At 37.4% G+C, this 22235-nt stretch overlaps 1 protein-coding gene across 1 annotated transcript; it reads left to right on the forward strand.

The window, feature by feature from the left end:
- The first annotated feature begins 821 nt into the window (after positions 1-821).
- LOC149230609 (uncharacterized) lies at positions 822-1733 on the forward strand. The gene is made up of 2 exons (XM_089376105.1): positions 822-1352; positions 1479-1733. Exons 1-2 carry the CDS (start codon positions 1100-1102, stop codon positions 1652-1654), a joined length of 429 nt encoding a protein of 142 aa, XP_089232231.1. The 5' UTR covers positions 822-1099; the 3' UTR covers positions 1655-1733.
- Positions 1734-22235: the final 20502 nt, after the last annotated feature.

A 22235-nucleotide genomic window follows, 5' to 3' on the forward strand; every position in this document is an offset into this window, starting at 1 on the left:
ATATGCAATAGAGTTAAATTCCCTTGAATTGGTGTTTTACTTGCAAAAATAAATACTATTTATCTGGGAATTTGGTTGGTTGAATAACAATTTCCGAATGGTTCCTTTTCATTTACAGCTTACGTAACATATGTGCTTGGTTTATTTTTTCAGCTCTTGATTATTCAAGTTGTTTGATGATTTAGTATTGTTTCCTAAGGGTGGATGCCCTGTGTATCTTGGACCAGTGGATGAAATTGAAAAATATTTTTCCAGCCTTGGAAATATATTCCTTGGTCGTGTTAATCTGTCATATTACTTTATGGACATCTTAGAGGGGATTATAAACCACGTTAATCATGCAAATCACATTATAGACATCTTAGAGGGTATTATAAAGCCCGAAGGAAGTCCAATTTTGATTGCAATACTCTTCCTCTTTAGTGGATGCACCATAAGGGGTATGAGATCCCAAGAGATTTGTAGGACACTGACCTTTGTAAGAATTGTAATATGTATTTCCCCAAGAAAGGAAACTCTTAATGAGGGAACCAAACATGAATCTTTTGACATAGGGACAAGGCAGAAGTGTTGAATTTATGGATGTGTCTATCTCTATACAACTTAAAATTTGTTTGTGATGGGGCCAGCCCACGTGGTCCCGCGCTGACTCAAACTACGTGGACTCACACTGAACCTTACTGTGTTATGTGATTGCAAATGATTTAAGCTTGCTGGTTGATTGGTATTAATGTCATTGTACCTTCCCGGCTCCTCCTTATGACACCTGCCCTCCTCATGATTGACGAACCCTAATCTCTTTACCGCGCTTTACATTCACCTTTTCGCATCCGCTCGGTCATTTTACCCTTGGAAACTGGCTCTGTGGTTTGTTTGGTCTCGGCCGCTTCTGGTTATGCTGCTAGTGAGGCAACCCTGTTGAACTCTTGCTGTTACCTTATGGCGAAACTATGTCTTCCAACACCGTCAATACATTACCATGGGCACTGTCGTGTTTGCTTCGGGCTTTTCTGGTAAGTTTCGGTTCCTCTCTGTACATTCGACTGAGTTTTATGATGGAATGAGCTTGTTTGTTCTGTGCTTGGGTTAAGTCGTTCGTATGGCCTTTCCGTTAATCTTATTGGTGATTTCTGGTAACGAAAATGGTTATGGTTTCGCTCGTGGGTCGAGTTCACAGTTCGAATGCTCCCCTGTTCGGCTTCCCTCCGGCGTTCAGCTCTGTATATCAGGTAAGGTTTCACTCTATGCTTTATGTCTTCGCCCTCTATTTGTTCCGGAACTAACGTTCCTCAGCTCCTTCGTGAGCAGGGATAATTTTGGATTCTGTAGGCCTGGGTCTCGGCTCACCTCAGGTATGAATCCTCTGTGCCCTCATACTCTGTTTCGCGGGTTTGTTTGCACATTCATGCCTTAATTTCCTGTACAGTCTTTATAAAAGGTTTTCCAAACCCTAACTCCGCCTTACTCTGGTTTTGCAGGTGTGGCCGCTCCCGTGGATGCGCAAGGGTTACAAACCTTCTTGTTTCGGGTAGCTCTGTCTTCACTTCTACTTTCTCTCAACGGTTCTTGGTTGAATCTGCTTGTTTGCTGTTTGCAACTTGTGTCTTTAAACGAGTCTGTTTGTGTGTTGGGTTCTCCCAACCCGTGGCCGTGACTGGGTTTTGCTGTGAGCTTTGGATAGCTCGGGACCACGAACCCTCCGTGCACGGTTTCTATGTTATTGAATTTGTACAGGCATACAATGTAACACTTTATAATATATAAACTTGTTGTAAATGGCTTTTTGGTTGCTTACCGGTTTGGCCGTAGTTTGTTTGTTGTTCCACTGTATTGGTTCTGCGCCTTAATGTCTGGTGCTCGGTCTCGGTCTTGACTGGTTGACAGACTCCTTAGACTTGTAAAAAGAACTCTGCTATTTGGCTTATCTGGAATGAATTTACTACACAGTAATATGAAAATACATTTGAATTCAAAGGACGTGATTCATAGAAATAAATATTTAATTGTGCACTGTATTTGATGAAGGAAGAATATTGTCTGTATTACTGATAATCTCTTATACATATGCTGCTGCTCAACTGAACCCCTCTGGGTCGTTTCATTTGCCTTTTTGTACAATGGTTTTGGACAGTTGGTTAACTGCCTGGTAGTTATGCTCTTGCAGTTTATACGGTTGCTCAAGCACATGTTTCTTTTATTATTCGTTTGTTTACATACTTTTGACACTACTCTGTATCTAGCATTTTTAACTAAATCCTATTACAATAATTAAGACAAACTAAACATGAATTAAAACAACATTGTTTGGTGCTGTAATTGACCCTGAAAATAAATAAAAAAAAACAACAATAACTCTGACAGGCTTGCTGTCCAGATTAACGAAATATTCATCAACCCCAATCTTCTTCAGAAACTTTCTCTGTCCCTTCTCGGTCTTCGCCCTGTCGACCAGATGCTCCTGCATCAGGCTGCCGGGGTAAAAGAGAGTTCTCATGGCTCCGTTCCATGAGTTCTTCCACCGAGTAGCCTGCCTTTCGGATCTGCATCTCGTCAAGCCAGGAACTGTCCTCCATTGGACGGTCCTTCCACTTAACGAGATAACGCAGATACTCCTTTCTGCGTGTCTTCTTGGCCACCTGTGTGCTAATGATTCCTTGTATCTCATGGGTCTTGACCGATGGTAACTGTTTCTTCCAAAGACTGTCCTCGAACTGGGTGTCCCGTTGTGGCTGTACCACTCGTTCATCCTCTGCCTGGGCATGATATGGAAACAGGTCTGCCACGTTGAATATGGGTGATATGCCTATATCAGGTGGCAGCTGAATTTCATACGCATTTGCTGAGAATTTTCGCAGAATTTTGCATGGGTCGATTTTTTTGAACTTCAGTTTGTTATACGTACCCTTAGGAAACCGTTCCCGGTGCAAATGTGCAAGGACTTCGTCCCCAACTTCAAAGTTTACCTCTCGCCGCCTTGTGTCTGCATGTTGCTTATATTTCTGCGTGCTGTCCTGTAATCTTGACTTGACCTTTTCATGCAGCTCACTCATCGCTTCTGCAAAATCTTCTCCGTCTGCACTTCTCCTTTCTAGCTGTCCCAAATCTCGTAATTCATGTACTCCTCGCGGATGCATACCATACAAGATTTGAAATGGGCTAAGACCGGTGCTCCTATTTGGTGAATCATTATAAGCGAATTCTGCCTGGGTAAGAGCTCGGTCCCACAATCGCGAGTTCTCTCCCGTCAAGCTGCGTAACAAGTTGCCCAAACTCCTGTTTACCACCTCTGTCTGTCCGTCAGTCTGCGGATGATACGCAGAGCTGAAATTTAATTGTGTGCCTAGCTTTTTCCACAGGGTGCGCCAAAAATGTCCCGCTAATCCGCCACTGTGTTTCTCTCTCACCAGATTTTCCCTCATCGAACAATCTGGAACACACAGCTGTCCCCCTCGAAACAACAATCCTTCCTGTAGATTGTAATCTAACCATGGGCTTGTATTCCTCAATACGGGATTCTGGCATGCTTCAAAAGCTTCTTTGAAATCCGCGTCCATCTGGTATAAGTCTTTCAAATACTCAAATCCCATCACCTGTATGCCACTTTCCTGTAAGAGCAGGGCTCTTCTACTTAAAGCGTCCGCCACTTTGTTGGCTTGCCCACTTATGTGTTTCAACACAAAAGTGAAACTTTGCAGGTACTCCACCCACTTGGCATGTTTATGGTTCAGTTTGTGCTGCTGAGTTATGTACTGCAATGCAGAATTATCAGAGAACAAAACGAACTCATTTCCCAGTAAGTAGTGCCTCCAATGTTTCAAGGCTTGAACCACTGCATAAAATTCCTTATCATATGACGAATACTTCTGCCGACTTTCATTCAGCTTCTCACTAAAGAATGCCACTGGTCTGTCCTCTTGACTGAGTACAGCACCAATAGCTGTCCCGCTGGCATCACATCGAACCTGAAAAGGTTTGCTGAAATCGGGCAGTCTCAAGATTGGCCTTTCTGTTATTTTACGCTTCAGGAGTTGGAAACTGTTTTCTGCCGCCTTAGTCCAGCAAAAAGGTTGGCTGGCCTTCTTGATGGTTTCCAACATGGGTGCGCAGATTTCACTAAAATTCCTGATAAACTTCCGATAAAAACTTGCTAAACCGTGAAAACTACGTACCTCGAATAAACTCTTAGGTGACGGCCAACTCATGATCGCTTCAATCTTTTCTGGGTCCATCTTCAGCTCATTCTCTGCCACTACAAATCCCAGATAAATCAACTCCTTCTGCAAGAAAGTGCATTTTTTTAAATTTATCAGCAGCTTGTTCTGCTGCAGCTTTTCGAATACCCTTCGGATATGCTGAAGGTGTTCTCTTTTCGTCCTGCTGAAAATCAAAATGTCATCCAGATAGACTATTACAAACTTTCCAATAAACTCCTTTAACATCTCGTTCATCAATCTCATAAAAGTGCTTGGAGCATTACTCAACCCAAATGGCATGACCAGCCATTCGTACAGTCCTTCGTTAGTCTTGAAGGCTGTCTTCCACTCATCTCCCTCTCTAATCCTGATCTGATGGTACCCGCTTTTCAGATCTATCTTTGTAAAATATGCTGCCCCACTAAGACAGTCCATCATGTCATCCATTCTAGGCAAGGGAAACCTGTATCGAATGGTGATCTTGTTTATAGCCCGCGAATCTGTGCACATTCGCCATTCTCCACCTTTCTTGGGTGCAAGGACTGTAGGTACCGCACAGGGGCTTAAACTCTCTCTGATTAGTCCCTTATCTAACAATTCCTGCACTTGTTTGCGTACTTCCTCATTGTCCTTTGGACTCATCCTGTACGCTGCCTTGTTCGGTAAACTTGATCCTGGTATAAAGTCAATATGGTGGCTGATGCTCCTCTTGGGAGGCAACTTATCAGGTAATTCCTCAGCCGCAATATCTTGAAATTCTTCTAACAACTCTTGGATCTCCTTGGGCAATTCTGATCTCTCTAAGCTCAGTAACACTGGCTTCATCCTCCTCACCACTGCAAAATTAATCTCATTTTCTTCAATCTGTTTTATGTACTGTTTTCCTCCAAGTAATAGCGCTTTTGTCCCGCTTGATTCTGCTGTATCTTCCTCCTTGATGGGTACAAGTGTATGTTTGACCCCATCCTTTGTAAATTTATAACAATTTGTTTTTCCATCGTGTGTCACCTTCCTGTCATACTGCCATGGTCTTCCGAGCAGTATGTGGCACACGTCCATTGGCATGATATCACAGACCACTGTATCATGGTACTTGCCAATGCGGAACTCCACCTCGCATTGTTCATCGACCAACAACTGGTGGCCTTTCTGCAGCCACGACACCTTGTAAGGTGTGGGGTGCTTCAGCCGTTTCAATCCCAGCTTTTCCACCATCTCTGTGGCAACCAAGTTATCTGTACTCCCGCTGTCTATGATGACCTTACAGCACTTTCCATGCGATTTACAGACTGTCCGGAACAGTGCTTTCCGCTGGGTTGTTTCGGCCACTTCCTTGGTTGGCTTTATCAATACTTTATTCAAAATTAAAGCTTCCCCCGTCTCCGCCATGTCTTCCACTTCCCGGGGTTGTGCTTCAGCTTCTTCAGGCTGTGCCATCAGCGTTCCCCTCTGACCAGCCTGTTCAACTTTTGGACACTCAAAGGCTCTGTGCCCCCATTTGTGGCACCTGTAGCACTGGACATTCGCCCCTCTTCCGCGGCCATTCCCTCGTCCTCTCTGGTATGACCGACCTCCTCTGGTGCTATCCCCTTTTTCGGCTGTCCCTGAAGTTTTTGAACCGCTGCCTTCTTCGCTGTTCGCAGCACTCTTGCCTCTTCCGTAGGACTATCCCCGTCCTCTGCTACTTCCTCTCCCTCTTCTGCTGTTCTGTTTTCTATTGATCTTTTCCTCAGCCTTTACAGCGCTCTGAAAGGCTTCTTCAATATTTCGGGGAGAAAGAATACTGATTTCATCCAAGATCTCCATCCTCAATCCATTTACGTACCTTGCTGTCTTTTCTGGGTTATCATCAGTATAACCAGCACGTAAATTTACTCTGTAGAATTCTTCTGTATACTCCCTAACTGTCATTCCTTTTTGCCTTAAACCCTGCACTCGCCGATATAATTCCACCTGGTAATCTTTTGGCAGAAATCTGCCTTTCAACTTCGCTATCATTCTGGACCATAGTCGTATCGGCGACTTGTTCATTTTCTTTCTGTCTGCTTGGACACTGTCCCACCATAGTAGTGCGTGTCCCTTCAACTTAGTGGCAGCGAACTTAACCCTTTTATCCTCACTGACTTCTTCATTTTCAAAATATTTATCTAGTTCGCTTATCCAGTCCAACAGGACTTCCGCAGACAGACTGCCATCATAATTAGAGATTTCTGTTTTTGGTTTGCTGCTGGCCATTAAAACCTGTCGCAGCAACCTCAATTCTGGAGCTTCCTCATCAGACCCTTCTGCAGCAGTCATCACCTCCTCTTCACTGGTGTCTCCCAGTTCTGGGTCTCTTCGTCTACCCGCTTCTACTGCTTCCAAGCGAGCTGTAAGAACTCTAATTTGTTCCCGTAATCCTTCATCTGCTCCCCTACGTGCACCTCTTCCACGTCCTCGTCTTGGCACTTGTCCTTCTGCCATTTTCCTCTAAATAATAAAAAGAAAACTGCTCTGATACCAATTGATGGGGCCAGCCCACGTGGTCCCACGCTGACTCAAACTACGTGGACTCACACTGAACCTTACTGTGTTATGTGATTGCAAATGATTTAAGTTTGGTGGTTGATTGGTATTAATGTCATTGTACCTTCCCGGCTCCTCCTTATGACACCTGCCCTCCTCGTGATTGACGAACCCTAATCTCTTTACCGCGCTTTACATTCACCTTTTCGCATCCGCTCGGTCATTTTACCCTTGGAAACTGGCTCTGTGGTTTGTTTGGTCTCGGCCGCTTCTGGTTATGCTGCTAGTGAGGCAACCCTGTTGAACTCTTGCTGTTACCTTATGGCGAAACTATGTCTTCCAACACCGTCAATACATTACCATGGGCACTGTCGTGTTTGCTTCGGGCTTTTCTGGTAAGTTTCGGTTCCCCTTTGTACATTCGACTGAGTTTTATGATGGAATGAGCTTGTTTGTTCTGTGCTTGGGTTAAGTCGTTCGTATGGCCTTTCCGTTAATCTTATTGGTGATTTCTGGTAACGAAAATGGTTATGGTTTCGCTCGTGGGTCGAGTTCACAGTTCGAATGCTCCCCTGTTCGGCTTCCCTCCGGCGTTCAGCTCTGTATATCAGGTAAGGTTTCACTCTATGCTTTATGTCTTCACCCTCTATTTGTTCCGGAACTAACGTTCCTCAGCTCCTTCGTGAGCAGGGATAATTTTGGATTCTGTAGGCCTGGGTCTCGGCTCACCTCAGGTATGAATCCTCTGTGCCCTCATACTCTGTTTCGCGGGTTTGTTTGCACATTCATGCCTTAATTTCCTGTACAGTCTTTATAAAAGGTTTTCCAAACCCTAACTCCGCCTTACTCTGGTTTTGCAGGTGTGGCCGCTCCCGTGGATGCGCAAGGGTTACAAACCTTCTTGTTTCGGGTAGCTCTGTCTTCACTTCTACTTTCTCTCAACGGTTCTTGGTTGAATCTGCTTGTTTGCTGTTTGCAACTTGTGTCTTTAAACGAGTCTGTTTGTGTGTTGGGTTCTCCCAACCCGTGGCCGTGACCGGGTTTTGCTGTGAGCTTTGGATAGCTCAGGACCACAAACCCTCCGTGCACGGTTTCTATGTTATTGAATTTGTACAGGAATACAATGTAACACTTTATAATATATAAACTTGTTGTAAATGGCTTTTTGGTTGCTTACCGGTTTGGCCGTAGTTTGTTTGTTGTTCCACTGTATTGGTTCTGCGCCTTAATGTCTGGTGCTCGGTCTCGGTCTTGACTGGTTGACAGACTCCTTAGACTTGTAAAAAGAACTCTGCTATTCGGCTTATCTGGAATGAATTTACTACACAGTAATATGAAAATACATTTGAATTCAAAGGACGTAATTCATAGAAATAAATATTTAATTGTGCACTGTATTTGATGAAGGAAGAATATTGTCTGTATTACTGATAATCTCTTTTACATATGCTGCTGCTCAACTGAACCCCTCTGGGTCGTTTCATTTGCCTTTTTGTACAATGGTTTTGGACAGTTGGTTAACTGCCTGGTAGTTATGCTCTTGCAGTTTATACGGTTGCTCAGGCACATGTTTCTTTTATTATTCGTTTGTTTACATACTTTTGACACTATTCTGTATCTAGCATTTTTAACTAAATCCTATTACAATAATTAAGACAAACTAAACATGAATTAAAACAACATTGTTTGGTGCTGTAATTGACCCTGAAAATAAATAAAAAAAAACAACAATAACTCTGACAGGCTTGCTGTCCAGATTAACGAAATATTCATCAACCCCAATCTTCTTCAGAAACTTTCTCTGTCCCTTCTCGGTCTTCGCCCTGTCGACCAGATGCTCCTGCATCAGTTTGAAGTCCATTTTCATCCTCATACTGGTAGGAAATATTGCCTACAAGTACTATCTTAAATGTCTGCTTCAAACAGAGCTCCACAGTGTGATGCTAGGTATTTTAGCTCACTCAATAAGGTGTTCTATCACTAACTATTCAAACTTTCTAGTCTCTTATCTGCAAAAGTTTTTCCTCCCTCTATTTTACACTTTAGTAGCTAATTATTAAGCTTGTGTTGTACTAATCACGATCATTCAACCTACACCCCTTTGCATAACCCCATAATATTCCACAAAATGATTTATGAATTATTGCTTTCAACATTCCCCATTCCTATCGACATTCCTTTGTACCTCTTGATGCAATTGCTAATTATTTTTATGATATACTAGGCTGTTTATGGGAAAACCATCGTAGCTGCGGACAAGTAGAAGGCCACTTCGACAAACGTTCGACTGGGTCCACAAATTGAAACATACAACCAAATATTATTTTTCATGAATTTAGAAATCTTAACTTTAAGAATATATCAAGAGCATGATATCCAATAGATGCTCTTACATTTTACGTGGGAGGTTTTTTAAATATATGAATGTTTTATTTTTCAAAAATTAAGCAAATTTGAATTTTATAAATGCCTTCAAAACTTATTATAGGATTCATCAATGTATTTTCCATTGGATTGAATTATTATAGATTACAATTGAGGTGTGCACTTAGTATATTGTGTAAAACTATCTCTTTTAGTTTCTACTTTTTATTGATATTATATTTTTTTTCAATATTTTATTTTTATTAATAAATTTATTTTTTATATATATTAAATTAAACTTTTACAACTTTAAAATATCGAAATTATTTTAAGATTAATATTTATAAAGTTCAATGTTTTAATTCTTATTAATTTTTTTCTAATATTAAAATATATTATTATTTTTATTTATAAAATTAATTAAAAATTTATTGTTTTCAAATATGTTTATGACTACTAAATATTACATCAAAATATAAAAGAAATGTACAAGCAACTATGTTAGCAATTTTTCTTGTTTTATTATGAGTGATGTATTTCATTTTTCATTAAGGTGTATATTACATGGTGTTTGTGAGGTTTAATCAAAATTAGGTCTTAAGTTCAAACTTCATATTGAGGGGATGAGGGTAGGAGCCACTTCTAGGGAAATAAAATACCACAAAGGATTTTTAGACTTGATGATGTCTCACACAATCATGGTGATAACATCTTGCTAGTGGGAAAATCATTCTTCCATTTAACACTAGGATTGAACCAAACTTAAGTTCTGCGTGGATAGGAAAAAAATATATTTCATTCATTCATAAGTTATGAATATTTTTCAAAACACAAATGCAGGATTGGAGAAGAAGTGCTCATTAATTATGAGAAATAACTTTTGGACATGATTAAAATTCAATTTTATGAAGATTTCTCAAGAGGAATATGAAGGATGGAGGAGGGAACACTCATTAATTATGAGAAAGAATTTGAACATGGTTAGTGTTTTGATTTTTTATTCTATTAAGGAAATTATTAAAACTAAGCAAAAGGGCATTTTCTCTGTTTCAACAAATAACTTGATATAATCATAGATTTTGTCGTTTCCTACTAGGAGTTCTTAAATGATTATGGAACATTCTAAGGGTTATCACTAGAGGCATCATATGCTAAAACTTTATGGTGTCCTCTTGTTATTGAACCCACAAGAGAAAAAAAGGGAATGAACCATTTAAATTAGAGAGTAAGGGATCTTATTAGGTATTAGGAGTATTGTCCCCACCCTTGAAGCATGGGAGAGAGGGTTTGACATCTAAAGTGGTTCACTTTAGGATCCTTCTTCTAATGTCCATGACAATCTTCGTTTATCTTGGAGGAAGTCACTTATTTCTAAGATTAATCAAAACTATCACATAGGTAATGAAGACCTAGAGGATAGTGTTTAGTGAGTAAGCTCTAGGTGGTGATGATCTAAAGGATTTATTGAGTGTCAAACAATTGTTTGAACTATCAAGCTTCAATGGAGGATCATAGTTTGTAAAGGGTTTCAAAGAAAATAAGTGGAGGAGGTGATGTTTTAAGAAAATAGAGGAGAGAATTCAAATGGTTATTGGAAAATATGTCTTTGTGGGCCAAACAATCTCCATGAAAGAATTGCATTTTGCATGTAGATATTTCAGAAGATTCATGGATGAAAGATATTTAAGAGAATAAATGTGCATGGGCTATATACACACTACCATAAATGGGCTATATACGCACTTTTCATATTTTTTCATAAGAGTTGATTGATGAGTTTTTTCATAAACAATGGTGATGATCTTGAAAGGATAATGATGTTAAATTAGTAGCAGGGTAATGCTTTATTAACCCTTAAATTATGGATTCCCTATTTTGACCCTAGAGTGGAAATATGTGTAGTCCATCCCATGGTTCTTTACATTACCATTAGAATTTTGAAGTGGAGCCATTTGTATGTAACCATGAATCTACTTAAGGATATCTATGAGTTTTAAGAAGCATTTATGTGAGTTAACTTTAAAAGTGGTAGATATACTAGTTAAGTTAGATTTATGACCAATTCTTCTAGACCGTATAGGAATATAAGTGGGTAATCATAACTCTTTACAAAATTTTAGATTACAAGGGTATTATTTTCATTGTAATCTATGTCATCATTATTATCAAATCAAGGAGGGAACCCATTTTAGAAATCCCCAAAAGTGAATCATTTGTAAAAATATGGTATGGCATTTAGGAACATGGATATGTTCCATTTATGATCAAGTGGATTTTACAATTTCTATGGTATGAAAATTTTGGCAATTGGTAATGTTATTGTGCAAATATTAACACAGTCCATGCCCACTATTACCATAATTCTCATCCCTTCAAATACTACTAATCAAAGAGCTCACACTATAGGAGTTGATAAATTAGTTAAAGGATATTAATAGATGCACCCATGGGCATTGCCTTTTGTCTCAAGTTATGAAATTTGAATAATCTCCTCATGATTTTCCTCCCTCCAGTTAATTTAAATTGTAATTAAAATTTAGTCCTGAATAGATGGGTGAATTTTAACATTGGGGATAAAAATGGGAAATTTTCAATTGTTCACCAACACCGTGGTGATCTGGTTACAAAACATAAGGGATATGTATCTCGAGCTAAGAAATCCTACATGTCTAAAAGTGTTTTACCAACCCTACTATTAGTGGATATGCATGGGATTCTAATGATGTTCATTTATTGTATTAGGAAGATGAGTTAGATAATGTCATGAGGATGGTTTCTAGATGAGTGGAGGGTAAATAAGATGGAAAGGCTTCTATCAAATGGTTGTAGTGAACAAATAGACTTGTGTTACCATTTGTACATCATGAAGATAGGGATGGAAGGTCACCTAAGCAGTGGAGTAGAGTTTCCACATAGTTTTTAGGACTAAATAAAGAAACCATAGGCTAAAGCATAATTACTTAACTAGAACATTCTACATTTTAATTTCTATTAATCGTTGTTTTTACCCTCATTGCAAAAGGTGATTCTAGTCATAGCATCCATCTTTTGGAAGAGTAAGGCGACAACCTTTTGCAATCATGACCTTAACTATCTCCTAATATTACCAATAGAATCCTAAAAAATCAATTCCTGAATCAAAATGTGGTACCAATAGTCATTGGGGGAGTTTTGAGGTCTAAAATGGGACTCCTAAGGAAATTATAAAATAATAGTGGAAATAATAAAATATTATTAGATTACATCATCAAAATTTAAAAGGAAAAAATAAAAAATATTTTTTCAACTCGTATTTTCAACTCATCTCCCTATGGGTTTACTCAAATTTCGAGCAAAAACACTCGTTGGCTAAAAAATTTGATTCCTCATCCAAGGAGTACCCATGTTGCATACTTTCAATCGACCTTGCTACACAAAATATGAGAAATACATAAAAAACGCGATTGTGTTAAAGTTTTTTCATGTATTTCTCATTTTTCTTGTCACAGGATCCATCAGAAGTATGCAACATGGGTCTCCTTAGATGATGAATTAAATTTTGCATCCAATGAGTACTTTGTCTCAAAATTTGAGTAAAACCTTAGGGAGATAAGTTGAAAATATGAGTTCAAAAAGGAGTTTTATTATTTTATTATTTATAATTTTTTTTTCACTTTTTTACTCCAAAAATGGTGAATTAGCCCCCATGGTTGACATCATCATCTTGAACCCTATTGGTTCTTATAAATCTTATTTTGGTTGTACATTTTTCTTAGGAGGCCCATTTTAGACCTCAAAATTCCCCTAATGAGGGCACATTTTTTTCAAGGTTAACATTACAAATTCTATGAAACCATGGGCATTACAATAATGGAGATATTTGAAACAAAAATATTAAAATCAACTCTTGAATCTAAAAGAAGTGTGAGGACCCAACCCACCCGGGATCTTCTAACAAAATTCATTTAACCACAAAATAACACACACACATAATATATGATTTATTAAATAAAAATTTTGATCTAAAACCATTGACTTTAATTAATTCACAATAAAATACATACCTAGTTAAAATAAATTGGCTAGGTTGGGGTGCTCTTGTTGAGCCTGTTTGACTGAAATTTCCACCTTGCCTACTAGGAATGTATATCCGACTTCCTAGCCTAGGGAACCTTCATATATTCCATAACCTTCTAATCCTAAGTCCAATAATAGTTATAGTTTTTCCATAAGAAGCTTTCCAATAATCTCCAACCACAACCAAAACCAATCTTGTTAGTTCTCTTGAGTTCACTTCCTTTTTCTTTATTTTCTCAACCCTCTCTCCACTTCAAACTCTAAAGACACCAAAAGAAAGAAACAGAGACCACACTCTTATCAGCTCCTTCCTCCTCCTCCTTATTCCTCCCCCCACTCATCCACCTAAACCAGTCTCTTCATTTTCACCTACCACCTCATAACGTCAACCTCTTCATAACTTCTCTCCCCCCTATGCCTTATCTAGAATTAAGTGTAAGGAGACATATAGTCAAAATTTGGGAAATGAAACAATAAATAAAAAATAATAAAATAATAATATTTAATCCTAAAATATTTGAGGAGACAACTACTCAAACTTTGGTAGGTGAAATAATAAATAAACAATACTATTTAATCCTGAATTAAATTTGAGGAGACAATTTGTCAAAATTTGGGAAATAAAAAAATAAAAAGATAATAAAGTAACAATGAATAGTCTTATCAATAAATCTTATAGATTCACAAATTTCTAATCAATTTTAATATTAATAAGCATACTCAAATATAACTTAATAATTATGAGCCAAGATTTTGAGGTTAGTTAGATACTAATAAAAATTAGCCATTAATCAAGCTTAAAACTAAGCCCAAGCTTGCTCATTAATCAATCTTAACCATTTATTTAATCATCAAACATTTCAAGATTTATAATAATAGCATCTTCATGCGAGGTGTGGGTATGTATCTAGCATACTCATACCTCATACGTATACTAATAGTACTTATTAAAATAAAATACAAAAACTAAATCATTGAACAAGCATGCTAATAATATAATGTAAGATAATATGATTAGGTAGGGGAATTATATACACCCATCCTTCAGAAAGCTTCGTCCCGATGTTAGAGTCAAACTGTTACAAGCAGTCTGGAAGTAGTAAGAACATAAAGGCATAACAAAGAGAGAGAGAGAGAGAGAGAGAGAGAGAGAGAGAGAGAGTTTTCAAATTAAGTCAAGCAAGGATTTTTCTTCCCATATAGAGTCTCCAACTAACCTATAGCCTCATATCGTCCCTTACCTACTTCTGCTCCGATACTATGGTATCGAGTATAATGATCTAACCACTGATAGAACCAAGATGGAGTAAGCCTCAACTATATCTCCCTAATATCCCTGACATTAAAATGGAAATCGTAATTACACATATAGGAGAGTGCGTCCATCACTGTTCTCCCATGATTCCAGGCTTGGAGGTTACACGATAACCATTCCTTTCTAAAACCATCATTGGGAGTTTACCTGCCAATGTGTAGTTTAGAATACATGATTGAGGAGTATGGGCTTGTCCTCCATTCAGAAAATCCATACTATTCACCCTTCCTTCCATGTCGACTATTAAAATCTCAATCAAAAACATAAATTAAACTAGTAAGGTATATGGGGGATATTAAATGAATAACCTTCCAATGCCCAATTCCCAAGAAATATCCTCCTCAAGACCCTAAATATGTGTCTCTTCTCGTAGTTAGTCCATTGGGTTTACATTTCCACAATTAATTATAATAATTACAGTTCATAAAATATTTACAAGAGGGATAAACAAAAATTGCCATCGTAGACCCTACCCGCTTAGAGGAACATAATATTTAGTTTTTTATACTTCAACACAACTTTAACCATGCTCTATACCAAGCGTAAATTTCATCATGAGCTCCATAAACATAACTCTTTACATTCATTTACAATCGTATTTACGTTTGTTCAATATGCAAACAAAGATGGGTATGATGCCCTCATTTTCTTAGCCATATCTCATGTGGCTTCCTTGGGTCCAAAGTTTTCCCAATGCACCTTGATCTTCTCGATTACTCGATTATGAAGGCTGATCTTCATGGAAAATTTTAAGGGCTAATATTTGTAGGTGGGCTAAATTTCCATGATTTTTCCAAAAAAAAATAAATTCCAATTTCCATTTTTTCTAAAGATGATTTGCTCAAATTTTACAATATAAAATTATTTTACCTTAAAAATCGCCAACATTCTATAGAGACTATATATAAAGTGATTATAAATTTGAATAATTTTACAAATATATCAATAAACATTTTATAGTTTGCATATTAGGATAGGTGAGATTCAGCATTGTTTTTAAACTGTAAGATAGTTTTCCATCCCTAAAATTTTCCCTGATGATCTTCCTCCGATGTAGAATGCATAAAGGTTCCAACTGGGACTCTCCCTCTAGTTCTACCTGTAGCATAGATGAAACAATCACATGATTAGCATACCACACATACCTTTTGAGTAAAAATTCATGGAAAACATCGTGAACCTTTACTGTAGTTAACAAGGCCAATCTATATGCCAGTAGTCCTACTCTCTCTAAACCTTGAAATGGCCCACAAAATTGGGGTGCCAGCTTAGCACAATACCAAATTCTCTATGAGATTTTCCTTTGTCTGATACAAAGATTCATATTATCTCCAAATTTAAATTATTTGTGCACTCTATGTTGGTATACATAGCTCTTTTTCCTATCTAGATCTATCTTTAAGTTCTTCTTGATGGTTTTCATTTCCTTCTCCATCTCTTTTAGCATATTAGGCTTGGTATGGACCCAACTCATTGGGTCACTCTAGTTTATAAGATTATTTCATTTCCAACTATAAATAGCCTCAAATGGACTCACACTTAGTGATTGTTGGTACATATTGTTATAAGAAAACTCTACTAGTGAGAGAATATCTTCCCACTTCTTAGGTTGGTGCATGAAATACATCTTGAGCATGTCCTCCAACACTTTGTTTATTCTCTTAGATTTCCCATCCTTTTTTCGATGGTAGGTAGTACTAAAATCCAGTTCTATCTCTAGACCAATAAAAAAATCTTTCCAAAACTTGGATGTGAACTTAGCATCCCTATCCAAGATAGTTTTATTAGGAACACTGTGCAACTTCACTATTTCCTTTGTAAAAGTTTGGGGATGTTGCTTTCCTTACCAAGGGATTTTAGCAACTATGAAGTGAGCCACCTTAGTCATCTTGTCCATTACCACCATTATGGCATCATGTTGACTAGTTGTCCTTGGAAGAACAGTGATAAAGTTAATTAGAATTACTTCCCATTTCCATTCTCGTATGGAAATTGGTTGTAGCAATCCCACTAGATGTTTAAATTCCACCTTTACTTTCTGGCATTCCAAGAATTTTTCAATATACTTAGCCACATACCACGAAGTATTTATCTAGTTTTATTATCCTTAGCACCGATGCATAAGTACATGTTTCAACTGCTCAAAAATTGAATCACATATAGTTTTCCATCGAAATTTAATTCCTTTTCTTTGCATTATTATGATTGGATAACCAATCTCAGAGAAATTTATAATGAACCTCCTGTAGTAACTGGGTATCCCCACAAATGATGTGACTTTAGCTACATTTTTTGGAGTTTCCCATTCTGTAATTGTCTGAAAATTTTTTAGTTCAATTTCCACACCCTCCTTTGAGACTATATATCCCAAGTATTCAATCTGGGATTGAAAGATCTCGCATTTTCAAATATTTTCATAAATTTTATTCTCTCTTAGCAGTTGTAGAAATTCTATTAGATGATCTACGTGCTCTTTTTTTTTGAATAAAAACCAATATGTTATCAAAAGAAACTAATACACTTTTTTCCAAATATGGATTAAGCAAATTAGTCATTAAACATGTGAAGGTAGTAGGAGCAATAGTGAGCCGAAACTGCACAATCACAAACTCATAGTTCCCATACTTGGCTCTAAATGTTGTTTTATGTATATCTTCATTCTTGACGTGTAGCTAATGGTACCGAGATCTTAAACCAATCTTTAAAAAAATGGCTTCTCCATGCAACTGATCAAACAAATTATTGATCCATGTCAATGTATGTAGTTTATGCATAGTCTTAGTGTGCCATATTTCCTGCTTACAAACAACATTGGTTGTCCCTAAGGCAATACACTCAGTCTAATGTGACCCTTTTCTAACATCTCTCTTAGTTGTAGCTTTAGCTCTATCAACTCAGGGATTCTCATTCGGTAAGGGTATTTAGATGTTAGTGTTGTTCCATGAAGTAATTATGTGCAAAAATCAACTTCTCTCTATGGTGGAAGTCCTAGGATCTCCTCCGAGAATACATCTTCAAACTATTGTTGTTACCTTCAGGCTCACTAGTTATATAGAAAAAAGATAGTCTGCACCCTTTTTAGCTACATCATTTTTATTGTAGTGTTGTTACTATCCTGGCGGACATCGGTTTCAATTTTTCTTGTAGTGTTATCTTTTCCCTGTTGTTGTTGAAGCATTTGGTCAACTTAATATAACATTCAAAATTATTCCAATGTGTTGCTAAGCAATCCATCCTAGTGAGGATGTAATATGCACCTAAAGGAAATAAATTTGAGACTGCAGTGGTGGCAATGCCACTTAGCACAAATAGGCATGATCATGCCTCACACTCCACTTGTTTCTTGGTTCCATTGGCCAACTGGACTAGCCATGATTATTCATGTGTTTTTCTTGGTAAGGCACATTTCTCAGATACACGAGGGCTTACATAAGTAAAATTTTAACATGGGTATATAAGAATTAAGAGAACCTAGTTTTTAATCATACCTTTCATTTCAATTATTGAGGTTTAGTGATCAGCCTACCTATTTTCCAATGATGCGTAAATTCTTGCTACACTTTGACCCACATCCCTCACTTTCTCTACTCCCTACACATTATACAATCTTGGGTTGTCCTTCCCTCATTGAGGACAATCTCTCTTACTATGGTTATCTCCATATATGCATCATTTCATAGACTCCCCTCTCCAAACCCTTGGCTTCCTCTCATGTAGCTTAAGATAATCGGTCTCTATCAGTAGTGGTTAATCTCTCTTGAAATTCACCATTGTTAATAGTGGTTGAATTTGTGTTCCTTCCTATAGGGTTCTTCCCATTTCCCTTGAAATCAATTTTAGTTTTTGTTCTCCATTTAGTCTTATACTCATATGTGTTCTTTCATTTCTCATAACAATATTTCCTTTTCCTACTAGAATCCTGTAGAGTTTGTGGTTAAGAAATTTCTATCCTATCCCTAAATTCCTATGGAAATTGACTGAGGAACCTTTGTATCTTTTCCATTTCATCCTTGAGGTAGGGCAGATACCTCAACAAGTCCAAAAATCTAGTTACATACTCATCAATTGAGCATTTTCCTATATTATGCTCATATAATTCTTTGCCTTGGTTTCATAACACCTATTTTTCAAGTACCTTTCGTTGAAGTACCTCTCAAATCGTTTCCAAGACCACTATTTTTCAATATTAACCTTGACATTCATTAAATCTTCCTACCATATATTAGCCTTTCCTTTCAAGTTGAAGATGGCCACTCTTGCCTTCATGTTGTCAGCATAATTGTGTACCCTAAAATGCTTCCTTATATCTAGCAACCACGCCATTGCCTCCTCATCCTTCTTTACTTCTCCATCAAATTTAGGATGCCTTTCTTTTATAAAATATTTACGAATCAAGTTTTTTCCCTTCTTTTGGTAGGTCCCTATATGACTAGCGTAACCCATTATTGTTATAAGTACAACCCCCTTATTATATTGTTATGCCCATGTAGTCCCCATATTGTCATTATTATGACCCATAGAAGCCCACTATTATTATTATTGTGCCCTTACATTATTATTGTTATGCCGGCTCTGATTATATTATGACCCCTTAGACTCCTATATATAGAAAGGAGGTCTTGTCATTTGTATCATCAAAGAATTTTTCATTTAAGGAGATTTCCCCATCGAAGAGGCTTATCTCTAAGGCATTGATCTATCTTTTCTATCTTTTTGTGAGCTAGTTCCATACCATTTGGTATCAGAGCTTTGGATTCTAGGGTTTCGTTGCTCCAAATAGGTCATTGTGGAATTTTCACTACAACTTTTTTCTGTGGCTTTTCAGAAGCTAAAAAAAAACCCATTTGAGAAGGAATCTAGCTAGACCTCAAGTTCGAATTTCAGATCTTGTCTCGCTATTGTTTCGGAGATATGATTTGAGGAAGTTAGGATTTTTGAAAGCTCAAAAATTTCATCTAAGACAGGTCATCGTGGATGTTTTGCTATAACGTGTTCGCTAGGAAGTTTTAGAATCTAAGAAAAAAAACCCATTCGAGAAGAAAGCAGTCTGAACCTTGATTCCGAATTTCAGATCTTTTCTCACTATAGTTTTGGATATATGATCTGAGGAATTTAAGGTTTTGTAGACTCCCGAATCACATCCTAAACAGGTGACCTTGGGAAAATCATCATAGCTTTCTCTCTGAGAATCAGATTGAAATTTCGTAAGAAGGCACAAAAATAAGATGGACTGTAGTTTTCTGTGTATATATTTTAGATCCTAAGGTTGAAACAGTGACACATGGCACTTCGTACAAGTTTTCTCTACTGAAACAGTCTATAATCAGGTCATCGTGGGAGATTTGACATAACTACTCCTTGGAGAATCCAATCTTGATCAGACTTGTGGGGTTAGAAATAGGACTCAGAGGGCTACTACAGGACTCAATTTCAAAACTTAAAGATCTAGAAGTACAAAGTTACAGTTGTTTCAAGATTGAGCTCCTAAAATCAAGAAAAAGTGAGATGAGGAAGTTTGATGGCAAGGACACGGTAAATTGGAACTGCATATGGAGAAATATTTTAATCTACATGGTGTACCACTGTTACAAAAGGTACGTATTGCATCTAATTATTTAGAACCAAATCAATTTTTATGGTATAAAGGGCTTTGTTCTCGTAAACCACTTTTCATGTGGTCAATTTTCACGGAGGAAATGATAACACATTATGAGGATACAAAGAGAAACACCTTCTTTAGCCAATTGATAAATCTCAAACAAAAGGGTTCAATGGCAGAGCACATTGAGGACTTCCAAAAATTGAATATAAGGGTAAATGATATTTCAGAGGAGGAAATGGTTAGTGTCTTCATAGGGACTTTAAAGGATAACATTCAACACAAGGTTTGTCTTTGGGAACCTGATTCATTGGAGAAGGCATTCAGGTTGGCAAGAAAAATTGAAAGTGAAATTATGGAAATAAGGAATCCCACCACTCATGACTATAATTATGGAAGTGTTTTTTCTCCTAGCCTTCACAACCTACAAGGTTTACACCACAACAATTGGAAGAAAAAGAGAAAAAGGTCTTTGTTACAATTGTGATAGCAAATACACTAAAGGTCATAAGTTTGTTGAGAAGAAATTATTTTACGTAGATTATGAAGAGGAGGAAGAAAAGGATCACGAAACATAAAATGAAGAGGATATACACCAGGAACCCACCCCAGAGAAATAAGAAATGAATCCGACCATATCTTGTAAATCATTGGAAATAATTACCACTCCTAAAACTCTCAAGATAGAAGGACATATTAAGAAGAAAAAGGTTCAAGAAGTGAAAGATCACATCAAGAAAGAAGAAATGAATCCGACCATATATTGTAATTCATTTGCCAAAATCACCACTTCTCAAATTATCAAGATAGAAGGACATGTCAAGAAGAAAAAGGTAATAGTGTTAATTAATTCGGCAAGTAACCATAATTTTATTCATTGTAAGATAGCCAAGGAACTAAATTGCTTCCTATATCCAACACCAGAGTATCAAGTGATGGTTGCAAGTGGAGGAACCGTAAATGGATCTGGAAAGTGCCATAATATCAAGCTATCCATGGGAGAATATGTATTGAATAGCCCAATGCTTTCCATTCCAATGCGTGGTGCTGATGTTGTACTAGGTGTCCAATGGCTACAATCCTTGGGTACAATAGCTTTTAATTTTCAAGAACTTCTCATGAAATTTTCTTTGAAAGGAAAGTAAGTTGAATTAAGGGGTATCACATGGAAACCAGGAAAGATAATTAGCTCTAACGAACTAAAAAATCTTATAAAGAAAGAAAAATGAGGCGTAATTGCACAATTATGTTCTCTAGAGGTTCCCACATCAAAATCATTTATTTCTCCAGATCTCCAAATAGTCTTGGACAATCATTCCAAGGTATTTGAGACTTCCAAAGGCCTCCCACCTATTCGTGATCATGATCACGCTATTCATTTGATTCCAGGAAGTTTTCGTCCAAACATCAGGCCTTACAGATATCCATATGCCCAAAGGAGTGGGAACTCATTCAAAAGTTGTAGAAATCCCAGTTCAAACAGTATTGCGCGAACTTGACAAGGAAGGAAAAATGATATTGGAACCTGAAGCAAGCATGGAACCGAGAAAATGACAGCTACGAAATAGATCAATTTCAGAGTATCTCATCAAGTGGAATAACTTACTACCTGAAGAATCCACATGGGAGGACAAGAATTTATACAGAAGCATCAAGAACTACTTAAGCGTTGAGGACAACACTTTTTGAAAGAGAGGGGAATGTTAGGTCCCTATACTACTAGTGTAACCCCTTATTGTGATTAGTACAACCCCCTTATTATATTGTTGTGCCCATGTAGTCCCCATATTGTTATTATTATGCCCCATAGAATCCCACTATTGTTATTATTGTGCCCTTACATTATTATTGTTATGTCGACTCTAATTATATTATGACCCCTTAGACTCCTATATAGAAAGGAGGATGTCATTTGTATCATCAAAGAATTGTTCATTTGTGTAATGTAAAGGAGGTTTCCCCCTCGAAGAGGCTTATTTCTAAGGCGTTTATCTATCTTTTCTATCTTTTTGTGAGCTAGTTTCATAACATCTTTCTTGAAAACGTCTTCTTGCAACAACACCATATAATTGATCGTAACTACTTGTCCTCCCTTATGGAGTACTAAGAGGAGTTACACCCCTCACCATGTCCTCACTTGAATATCGATACATTTTCCTATTTGCTAGCTTCCACACCATCAGTACTCACTTCTTGCTTCCAC

Source organism: Pinus tabuliformis, chromosome J (genome assembly GCF_031772625.1).
Source record: "Pinus tabuliformis cultivar Carrire ecotype Pingquan chromosome J, CPIR1, whole genome shotgun sequence".
Lineage (NCBI taxonomy): Eukaryota > Viridiplantae > Streptophyta > Pinopsida > Pinales > Pinaceae > Pinus > Pinus tabuliformis.